We start from the raw sequence: 13,037 nt of genomic DNA on the forward strand, positions 1-13,037 counted from the left end.
AGATCAACAACATTCCTTAACTCATTATTAAACATCATAGTTACCAAAGTTCAAAGGATGTAACAATTTCAGATGGGATCGAATTCTGAAATGGAGAACGTGGTTGTAGAAGAAGATGTGAAGCTTGATGAACTTCCTTCAGCTCTTCTCGCCACCATCATGACCAAGCTTGACATCGCTTCTATCTGCTCCTTAGCTTCTACCTCTTCCACTTTCCGCTCCTGTGCTAAACAAATCCTCTCTTTCATTTCCAACTTCCATCTCCTCGTAAGTATCGAAATTTAGATTATAAAGTTTGTTTCTTTCTATAATTTCCCATCTGGGTATTCAATTTTTGTGATAAAGTTTGTTTCTTTCTCTAATTTCCCATTTGGGTATTCGATTTTTGTTATAAAGTTTGTTTCTTTTTGTAATTTAACATATGGGTTTTCATTAAAATTTTGCAGGAAATTGCACCCTCTGGTGAGTTGTTGAGACCGTTGTTGCCACCAAATCCGTGTCTTAAGACCCTTAAGGTTGATTGTGCACGTCTTGATGATTCTGCAATACCCTTTTTGGTGAAACCTTCATTGCATGATCTTTGTCTTCACAACTGTGCTGATTTCAGTGGTAAATTGCTTTCTCAGATTGGGATCCAGTGCAAGGACCTTAGGTTTGTATGCATGCTTCATCATGAAATGTTTTTGTTTGGGGTTGTACTTTGGTAGTGCTGCTGTTATTGGTTCTTGTTGTTTACTTTCACCAGGTCTCTCTATTTGGGCTCTGTAGCAGAAAAAAGAGGGAGGGCTATTCATATTTCTGATCTCGAAGATTTACTCACTGGATGCTCCCAGTTAGAAGTAAGGTTTAATTAATTATGAAACAGTCTAACAAGATATATAAATGCAAGTAAAAGCATTTTGTTACATCGATTCATATTCATTTAAGAAGGATTTAGATCATTAGATGTCATTTTTTTGTCTAAAGACATGTTTCATGATATATCATTATGGTGTCATTTGATCCATGTAGTAAAGGCTTGGTTGTTGTTGTATTAGTTGATTAGCCTTCATTGGTCCTAGGGATTCTATAAACATTTATCAGCCCTTCTTGCTTGCTATGGTAAAAGCTGTTCACTTTATATCAAGTTACTTGATATGATAAATGCCATTTACTTTATTAGTTGGTTTCGTTTTGCTTGCTTGCTTAGATTTTTCGCATTTATTGACTTTTAAAAGGTTATTAGATTGTATATATTTACTTGGAATATGGGGAAAGCCCATTACTTAGGCAAAATAATATATTATCTGTTTTCGCTGTGAGTACCCAAGTCAATGATTGAATGGCTAATTTTTCATAGCAACTCATTCATTACAATGCTTTAGACTTTAAAGTTTCCTTGTGGTGGTCGATTTTCCTCTGAGTTTTTCTTTGTTATTTGTATGCATTTCTTCAACTGTAAAATACATTTACATGTTTACTTATTAATGGTGCAATTAGATCTAACATGTATTCTGATTATTTTGGTAGGCATTGATTCTGATGTTTGATGTCTCCCTCTTTCTACGTCATAACTTTGCTGGAGTTTGGGCTTCTGCTTCAGAGAACCTCACTTCTCTTGAAATTGGCTACATTTCTTCAGTTACTGTGACTGAACTGCTAAGCCCAAATTTGGGATCACACCAGTCCCTAAATCCTGTTCAACCTTCCATGCTTCCAAGCATTCAGAAACTATGCCTTTCAGTAGACTATATAACAGATGCTATGGTTGGTACGATATCCAAAGGTCTTGTCTTCTTGACCCATTTGGATCTTCGGGATGCACCACTGATTGAACCGAGAATTACATTTGACCTAACCAATGCTGGCCTTCAACAAATTAATCAACATGGGAGATTGAAGCACCTTTCATTGGTCCGAAGCCAAGAGTTCTTAATTACCTACTTCCGAAGAGTAAATGATCTAGGATTACTTCTAATGGAAGAAAAATGTGCGGACATGGAGAGCATATGCCTTGGTGGCTTTTGTCGTGTCACAGACACTGGTTTCAAAACCATCCTGCACTCTTGCTCTCGCTTATACAAGTTTAAGGTCACTTATGGGACTCAGTTAACTGATCTAGTTTTTCATGATATCTCAGCAACATCCCTTGCCTTAACACATGTGAGCTTAAGATGGTGCAATCTGTTGACCAACAATGCAGTTTTTAGTTTGGCATCAAACAAGGAACTTAAAGTTCTCGACTTGAGAGATTGCAGGAGCCTTGGTGATGAAGCTCTCCGAGCCATTGGCACTCTTCCAGGACTGAAAATGTTACTACTTGATGGGTCTGATATAACTGATGCAGGTCTTTCATACTTACGACCATGTGTTATTAATACACTATTCGCATTGTCTCTCCGAGGGTGCAAGAGACTTACAGATAAATGCATCACAGCTCTATTCGATGGTTGTGGAGTGCTGGAATTGCGAGAACTGGATCTATCCAATCTTCCTAACCTCTCAGATAATGGAGTTCTTCAGCTGGCAAAAACTCGAATTCCCTTCTTTGAACTCCGGATGCGACAGTGCCCTCTGATCGGTGATACATCGATCATGGCATTAGCTTCAATGCTGGTCGATGAGGCCATATGGCATGGAAGCAGTTTGCGCTTGATGGATCTTTATAATTGCGGCGGCATCACACAGCTAGCGTTTCGCTGGTTAAAAAGACCATATTTTCCGAGGCTTAAATGGTTGGGAGTAACCGGAAGTGTTAATCGAGATATGGTAGATGCTTTAGCTAGAAGTAGACCATTCTTGCATGTGGCATGCCATGGTGAGGAGCTTGGAGCTGATCCATATGATATATCAGATGGTTTATATACACATGATTATGATGAGGTTGATGAATTTGAGCAATGGCTTCTTGAAGCTGATATTGATACTGAAGATGAAGAAATGGGTGATGCTGAAATTGAAGAACTGATTATGTAGTTTGCTTGTAAACTTTTGTATATGTCTATGTATTCTAGCATTCAAGAATTCTGTATTATCCTTTTTGTATCTTGTTATGGATAAGTTGTGTAAAATGTCATAGTTTCTGTTTTTAATGTCCTTATCATTGTTAAGATTTCTTTTCATCTTTCAAACCGTTTCCTTTTGCCTATCATATTATAACATGGTTTGTACTTTTGAGACTAGTGTGTATGGATCTAAATCATATTTGAGGTTAATTCATTAATTGAATATAATGATTTTAATTATTTATCTTAGTTATATATATTGGCACATTAAGCAAAAATGTTGGTGTTTGTTTTATAACAACACAGTAATTGTAGTGAGCTTTACACAAAAAGGCTTTACAAGATTAGTGCATTGGATCACTAAAAGTAACATTAGAGTAGCCCACGGAATAATGTATATCCTGAGATAATCTCCTTAATTCCCCTCAAGGACCGAACAAAATATGAGTATAACAACAGATAAAATATGAGTAATAATATATATGTACTGTATAAAGATTTATACATAGTCAGTACGTCATCAATCATTCATTTGTATTTTTTTGAATAGGTAGTGATTACTAAAAGTAATAGTGTATGATAATCTGACAATATATAAAACTCTTAAACTATCAGTGTATACATTTTTCTCATAAAATATTAGTATCCTTGTGCATTGTAAAATAATATATCAGGTTTGGAAGAAAATCATCAATACAAAACTTGAAGAATGTAATATCTATGAACTGTCATCTCAAACCTTAATCGGGTGTAATTGAAAAAATAAATAAGAATGGATTTTCCATCAAAATCGAATTATGATCGAACAGATACCCACATATTCAAGTTAATTAGCATCCATAATGAGAACTACTTCATTCCTCTGTTGAGACTCTTAAATTACAATATGATAATGGGCTTTGGCCCTGACGCATATAAAAATTAAAATGTGTACTTATGACCATCTCTATAATCATGCCTTTCTTTCTTATAAGGAGAATTTCTTAGACATAAAACTATCATCTAATTGTACACCTAACATAATTAATAAATAATTGAGTTTCTTAACCATACTATCGGTGATTAATTTTTTGTCGATTGTGTAAAAAAAGACAATTAAAGGAAAAATTACTTCAGAATGAGTAAGTTTCAACTGTAATATTTTTGTGTAAAAAAGAAAATAATAAATAGTGATAATCAGCAAGGACCCCTCCTAACAAAATTATTCTCTAGCAAAGTCTGCAAATAATTAAGTTTATTAATCATAACACCAAGGATTAGATTTTTGTGGATTGTGTAAAAAAAGTGTTCAATAATAAAGGCAAAGTAACTTTATAAGAAGGAAGGTTTCAAGTTTCAACTGTAACATTTTTTGAGTAAAAAGCAAATAATAAATAGTGGTAATCATCTATCATATGTTATCAAAACTAATCAATGATTGATAATTACATCTAACTTAGCACAACACTAAGGATAAAGATAACAGAGGATACTGAGTATTTTTGTGTTTTTATTACTCTTAGGATCTTACAATGTATGATACTTTTTCATTACATTGAAATAGTTCAAATTTTCATTTAATAAATAAATTAAAATATACTTTAGTCACTCAAAATTCTTCTGTATATTAATTTAATTCCTGAAAAAACGGAAACAAAAGAAAAACTCAAAAATATCGATTAATCAATTATTTTTAGTAATTTTATAATCCCTGGTAGGATATCTGCAATATCTAAGTACAATTTATACTTTTCAAAATCAAGTTAGCATACACCAAATTATTTACATAAAGCATAGTGAGTATATATGGATAAATTACAAGTGAATAAATATAAAATAATACCCATTAAAATAAAAAGTTGATGTGAAGTTGTGAGCCATCATGAAAGCAACGTTATCCTATTAAAGATATATCTGGAAACAGGAAAACATTGCATAGAAGCGTGAGGCTGTGTGTCTGGTTAGTTAGTTTTTATAATAATAAATAATTTAAGGATAACTTTAAATAATCTTGCAATAATTCAAAAGAAAGTAGGTTGTCAACTGATTGTAATTGTATAGTTATTTTTAACATTACTATTTATAAATTAATAATCTATATCTTAAATAAACAAAATTCATATAAATGATATGTTGATTGTATAAGTACACATATTTTAAACTCATAATTTAAAACTAGTTTTCTTTTGGTAAAAAAACATATAATAGTTAATATAAACTTAAAATGCACACCAACAAAATATTGGTATAGTATATAAGATTACGCACAATTCAAAAAACTCAGTTCCTAACCATAGAGTAAGTGATATTTTTGATAATATAAAAAATACCTGTACTATCATACACTTTATTTAAGTCAAAGGATATCCTTGAATTTATTGAATGCTATAATTTTCATCTAATGCTTTATTTATTAATAAAATATTTAAAACAAGAGATTATAATAGAATATAGATAACATTGTAATTGAATGGAAATTAAACCAAAACTTTTTTAAAGTAACTCTATAGTGAATAGGCAAATGAGCACTTATATTGATCTCAACATACTAAATAAATCAGAGTGGAACTATAATATTACTCTCTCACTTAAGAAATGATGCTATCTTAAAAAGTTTAATCCATACAAAATATCTTTAATCATACAAACATTATGTCAAATGAGTCGAGTGAGTGAGGAGGACTTGACCCTACTTGCTCACTCGATTTGCTCCAATCATGATCGGACTCGCATATGGTTGAGTCTAGGTTCAGGTTTACTAATTAGATTTAGGCAATATTTAGGATCATGTATTGAATAAGCATGACTCATTTCAACTCGTCACATGATTATCCACTCATCATTTTTGTATGTGTATTTATTCAATCATATATAAAGTAATCATATATTATTGGTCGAAAATATTATTGGTTTTCTAATTTCTTCATCATATATACATATATTATTTCATATGTCAAATTATATATTTACAATAATAAATAATATTGAGAAAACTTTATGTAAAAAAATATTTATTATATTTAATCGAAACTAAGGTTAGGTTCAAGTTTAGAAGCTAACCTGATCGATATTCAGGTTTAGGTTAGCTCAAGTCTATGACCGGATCCGAATTTAGAAAAATGATTCAATCAATATTTAAAGTTGGGTAAGAGACAAATTTTGTCTGACCTAACTCGGCCAATACTCACTCCAAGTTGTTACATATAGAATTCTCAACTACAAGATCCGTAAACACGTGTCACTCACTCGACTTTGGGTTGAGTTGTTTTGAGTTGGGGTCAAAAAAACCCAAAGGTTAAAATGGGACAAAAAACAGTTTGATGAAATTAAAAAATTCTATTTTCATAGTGGATCCTATCACCTTTTTGTGTTCTAAACTTCTAATTATGTTAATGCGTAGCCCACTCAACTTTGAATCTTCTCACATTAGCTAAAATACTAAAATAGTATGGGGTCTAATAAATGCCCTCAGCATTACCTTCTAGATCTATGTTCATATTTTTAATATTTAGGTCTTATTAACCCAAGTAGATAGTTTATAATATCTTAAATACAACATTATCCTGTTTTTGTCAAACAAGTACATTATTTTCTGAGAAAAAAATATGAGCATCATCAACAATATATGAATTTTATATACTATCATTACATTATTCAACATTTATATTTGATAACTCTTCAAAAAAGTAACCCAAAAATAATAAATGATATAGTGATTATATATAAATTTTTATACTAACAATACATAGATATTCCTCTCTTATTTTTTTATGGCTATTGACTCTCTTTTTCACATTAAAAATTAGAAGTTCCATTCCACCAAGTCCAAAGTTCCATTCCACCAAGTCCAAAGTTCCAATCAAGTGGGATTGGATATTGAGCTAGTGTTTCGTAAATGAATTAGACTCCTCTCGATTATTTGAGAGAATCGTGATTTAAAAATATATTGAAAAAATTAAAAGATAGTAATATTTATATCCTTTTAACTTATATCAAAATTATATTTTTACCTTTAATAATAAGCTTAAATCACAATTTTTCTCTCCATTAAGTCGGACTCTTCCTAAACACTATTTCGTTGTCAATCTTTATCCATTTGATAAAAATAGTGGTAGGAGTCATATATATGTATATATAATTATATATATTGACTAATTAATTATTCAAGTAGTTAGTAAATAAGTAGCCATACTAATATTAGTATGAAAAGATGCTTATATGACGATAAGTCGATAACTAAAAAAATGCTTATATGGCCGATATTGTCATTAAAAATATTATCATATTACTCATTCGAGGATAAGATTTAAAAAAAATGTGAATTGAGGATAAGCACGATGTTTCATATTGTGTTTTATTCACATTTATGTTGAATTCATATGCCATTCGTTTTTAGATTATATTTTCTTGAATCACATAAGCACAAACGTTATATATATCCTCAACGTGGTCATTTCAGGTTATAAGAAATTTTTAACAGACACAAATAGATATAAAATGAAAGTTATAAAGCCCTTAAGATAGAGTGATTTTAACCAAACAAATACAGAATTAAAAAAAATGTAATATCTATATCATGTCAGTATAAATATTTATACAAAATCAGTACATCATTTATTTATATTATTTTTAAAGATTTAATAATAATTAAACATGGTTAGCAGATCAGATAATGCAATAATAATATATAAAATTCATACACCGTAAATGTATATATTTTTCTCTCATAAAAAATATGTATAAAAGCTACGGACCAAATTTACCTTCTTTTTAATATTAAGACTAAATTTACCTTTTTTAAGGATTGAATCCGCAGGTTGTATGGGCAGTATGGTTGCTAATCTATCTCATGCTTAGGACATGAAAATTGATTATAGTGATGGCAAAATTAAGCATCTTCGCCTACTAAGTTTGCAAACTTAATGGACATGACATATAACTTTACAAAAAAACTAAAATTCAGATAAATTTTAATATAATGTAATTTCTTTATTTCCATATAATATATTAAGGTTTTCTTGTTTTCCTCTGTAATTTACTTGTTTAATTTTTATTTTATAAATCTTATTTTACCTTTGTGTTGTTTATTAATGTCATGCAACACGAGAAGTTGTTCAAAAACAGTAAAACACGTTCTTGTCCATTTTTTATATGAAAACATTTTGGGCAAGTTGAGGAAACAGGGCAAGCTCCAATTATGGCATAATTAGCTGAGAGGGTCAACCTCGTGTTTGCCACTTATATTAACGTGGCCGTATTTCCTCATCCCATGTGATTATTAATTTATTATTCTCATTTATCCATTAATGTTTTTGGTTTCCCACATGTAATTTTGTCCGAGCCGAGAACATTTACAGGTATGTGGTGCTAACTCTCCAGTGAATATTTTTTCCATTTACAAAACTCGAACCCGAGACATTACTTAAAGGAAATCAAACATATATCACTTGAACCACAACTATATGTATTATCCCTTAATTAATTAATATACCATGTGATTTCATTAGTTAGTACATCAACATGATAATATTGTTTAGGTTCATTCCCATAATCCTCGTTAATCTATCATTATTTCTTAACCTCCATTTTAGGAAGCTCCTCCTAATCTCCCATAGTTTCCAAAACTAACGAATTGAACATCCCATTCCTGTGTTAATCAAAGATATATACTATAACTATTTATACCATCATGCATGACATATTTTTGTAACGTCATGATACTTTTTTTTATAAATATTTTAGATAGCGAATCAGACGATTAAGATTAAGAGATACATGTACATGATTTTTTAAATAATTATATGAGTTATAACTAATGTTTAATCTGTACCATTTATATTTATTGTTTTCATAGTTTTTATATAAAAATATTTGTCTCTTGAATCAATCTTTGTATTTCAATTCGTTTTTTAATATATATATTTTAATAAAATTGTTTATTATATTTTAATCGTCCACTTGTTTATTATGAAAATTGTAAAATTGCGGTGATTTAATTTTGGTCTGGAATAAAAATAAAACAACACCAACTATATCATTCTTAAATTAAACATCTAAATAAATTATTAAATTCTTCTAACTTTACACTCTTCTTATTGACTTTTGTTATTGAGTTTTGCTCTTCAACATCTATTGTGAAAACTGTAGAATTGTCATGACTTAATATGGAAAATCATTCAAAAATATATATATATATATAATATTGTTCAAAGGGGGTTGATTTGCTCATTCCAGCATAATCAATTCCGAAGATTATTGAACATCATTTTTTGATATAAACTTCATGATCGTCCATATACTAATGACTCTATTACAATTTGGTAGCATCCTGCAATTCTTTTTTCATAAAGATACATAAGAATCATATGATGGTTAGATTGTTGAAATGTACCTTATATAACCCAATAGATACTTTTAAGGGTATTATTACCTACTTAATTATAATAGTCACGGACTAAAGGTCACCCACATTTCATAAGCTTAATTTGCATAAATGTAAGTATGCATGAAAACATTGATGCTGATATCATGTGTCAGAGTTACACCACGGATGATACAATGAATCGAGACTCTATATATGTATAGTGAATCTATATACTAATACTGGGATAGAAGGGCAGTATATAAATTACATCACATATCAAATAATGGTAAGTTTCTATTTTCTAGTGCCTAATGTTTCTATACAATCCTAAGGCCTTTTTATTAAGTTGTATATTTGGTTGATTAGGTTATGCTTATAGTGTTAATCAGTTGTATGTTCAGACCAAATATCTCTTGATAAATTAATGTTTCATGTGGGAATATCATGCATGCACAAATGGCCTATAAAAACACATGTTAAAGCTCTTATGGTGAAAACTTTGTACTCTAATTATCTTCCATTATATTTGTGTACCATAAATCTCCTTTTTGAATTCACTCATCATACTCATTTTTTCCACTCCTTAAACAAATAATGTCTTGAGGCAAAATCATTTATGTCAAGTAATAATCCTATAAGAAATGTTAGGTACCATAAATTACCCCAAAACAAGTATATAGAGAATAATTAATATAGTTAACATAGTGGGAAGTAATAAATTTGATTTTCCAATACTGACCTTTATATTCTTTAAAAAATAGCCAATCTTATTTGTGATTAGGTATTCCAATTATGAATAGAGATGACAAAAAACCTGACTCGTGGGTATCCATAAAAATAGTGGCAATGAATACTTGCAATAATAACTTATGAGTGAGAGTAAGTTTTATAATACCATAAATTTACTTTTAATTAAATATTATATATATATATATGTATTATATTTTATATTATTATTTTATAATAAATTACATTAATTTGACTATAATCATAAATCTATCATATAAATATCTTATTATTAATGTAATACTTATTTTTGTATATTTATTATTATAAAAATATGTAAATAAAATAAAGTAACTCATTAGATACTTGTCGTTACTACCCACATGAATATCCGTAAATAGTACAGGTTTTAACATGGAAAAATATTACTCATGTCCCCTCTGCCTTATTGTCATCCCTAATTATGATGTTATCTTGTAAATTCATTTAACTATTACTTTAATTTCTACATGGAATCTTTTAAGCAATGAGTAAAAAACTAAAAGGTAAAATGGGGAAGAAAGAAAGTGATCCACACAAGTAAACAACAAAGGTTACAGCAGAACAATCGCCACAATAATATTCTTTTGCATTCGCTGGAAAATGAGATAATTCAGTTCAAGATGGAATTTATGTATCCAAACAATTGGAAGGAAACAAAACTCACGTTACATAATAGGTATTTGTCAAATTAATTTCGTCTTTTCGTGTATTTTTTGATCTTTTCGAAATTAATGTGTATAAATCTACATTCTATCCTTGAGTAAGTATAAGGATTTCAATCATTATTCACATTCAATAGTCTAGAACGTTAAACATTAAACATAATGTATTTTAGAAAAGCTGAACACTTAATTTTATACTGAATAAATAAACAATGTCCAAGTATAATATTTATAAGGCTTGACCACCACTTATTCTTTAAGATGACTAAAATGTTAAAAATTTGGTTATTTAAATGACATTTGTTGAGAAGGTAGTCATATACACCAAAAAATAAATTAATTCCTTACTGATAAAGTAAGAAATACTCTTGATAGTATAAAAAAATTTTAGAAGGACTTAGATGACTCTGACACATAATTCCTAATACCATGTTAAGATTGAACCAAAGTTAAAAGGAAAACATTCAACTATTCAAGTCACATGACTAACAAAATAGTTCAGCTCTTGTTTATGCCACCATCTTCAATCACCCACCCCCTATATAAATCAGCAACTTTTTCCAATGTCAGGACATTATGGATAATATAATGCAAGTGTAATAACTTTAGAATAAATTACGTTCACATTGGTCTCTCTATATACTATGCATTCCTTTTCATTTTGCAGTTTTCAAACCTAATATAATATAATATTCTTTTAATGAGGATGGTTGTGGATCTTCATAGATTTAAATTACGGCTTCAGACCACAGAAAGAAAGGGCAAATCTCAAAGGGTAATGAATAATATTTATGTGTGTAAAAAAGAGAGAATAAATTATAATAGAATAATTAAATTTTAAACATCCAAAATAAAGTGTGCCTTTTTTTTTCAAAGTTTAATTAACTTCTATAGTTCTATGCAAAATTATATTATCACATTCTATTACATTTTAATAAAAACTTAATTGAAAAATTAACATTGGTATGAAAAAAAGAGCATCACATATCATATGTATGTGGTCATGTTGTAGTTTCCTTTGCTTTAATTTATGTCCATGATGCATTAAAATCAAATCAACACTGCTATGCAAAATTATGAAGATGAATGAATGCATGATATTAATCAACAATTTATGATAGTAATGAAAATATTATAGCACAAATAATTATGTTAGGTTTTGTGGAGACCTACCAAATCAGATGAAATTGTGGAGAGATCACATATGGCCCCAGTGTGAGTGGTCTGTCTCCTAAACTGCAAGCCCTTCCATTCAGCTGCCACCATGTACTTACATATAGTTACAACTTCAGAAGACATGTAACACATCAAAACAAAAAATACAAAAATAATAGTAATAATTGTTAGGTTTAGAAAGATAAGGGGAACACAAAATAAAAAAGATAAAGAAAATTCTTAGTGACATACAAATTATACAAACACTTGTTACACATTTTAAATTTTGGAGTAAATTATAGTCTCTTATATTTTTTTTTCGACCTTACCAGTTTAGTATTTTAAAATAGAAAAGACCTAATATGGTCTCACAAATTTTAAATGTATGTCAAATTAGTCTTTTTTGGAGTCAAATTAGTCCTACCAAGTGTTGTAAAATATGCTAAAAATGACTAATTTGACCCACAATTGAAATTTTTAGGGACAATTTTAAGTCTTTTCTTTTTTGAAGAACTAAACTAGTAAAGTAAAAAAATATGAGGAATTAAAATATGTATTTACTCTAAAATTATAAACGACTAATCCTTATGTGGGAGAGAAATAGAATTAAAACTTTGAGTATATTTTATTGTTTGTTGACTATACAATTATTATTAACATAATTAACATTTATTATATATAACTTTTCATTGTCTAGTATTGTCCATTAGGGTAATGTTGTTTGTTTTGCCATGTTCATATAATGTCTATCTAAATTAGGACAGATATAAACATACTCATTTTTAAATAGAACATGAAATATCATATTATGTTCACTCTAAACATGACTAGGCTGGGCTTGCGAGTCACCATAAATAAAACTATATATATATATATATACAAATTTTTATACAATTCAAACAAAATAAAAATATATAATTTGCATACAAATATACAAATGTATTTTTCATAATAAACAATCATATAAATGAAACAATACATATAAAGTATAAGTGCATTATATAATACAAAATATGCATAGAACATAATTTATATACAAAATACAAAGGAATAATACATATGCATATATATAATATACAAAATATGAACACATATACATAATAAGAAAATTATAGTACTTGCTCA

General features: G+C 29.1%; 1 protein-coding gene across 1 annotated transcript; it reads left to right on the forward strand.

Annotated features, from left to right (window-relative positions):
• On the forward strand, nt 1–3,101 carry LOC109346545 (F-box/LRR-repeat protein 10). The gene is made up of 4 exons (XM_019586156.1): nt 1–267; nt 447–652; nt 746–839; nt 1,510–3,101. Exons 1-4 carry the CDS (start codon nt 73–75, stop codon nt 2,953–2,955), a joined length of 1,941 nt encoding a protein of 646 aa, XP_019441701.1. The 5' UTR covers nt 1–72; the 3' UTR covers nt 2,956–3,101.

The sequence above is a fragment of the Lupinus angustifolius genome, chromosome LG04 (genome assembly GCF_001865875.1).
Source record: "Lupinus angustifolius cultivar Tanjil chromosome LG04, LupAngTanjil_v1.0, whole genome shotgun sequence".
NCBI classification, from domain to species: domain Eukaryota; kingdom Viridiplantae; phylum Streptophyta; class Magnoliopsida; order Fabales; family Fabaceae; genus Lupinus; species Lupinus angustifolius.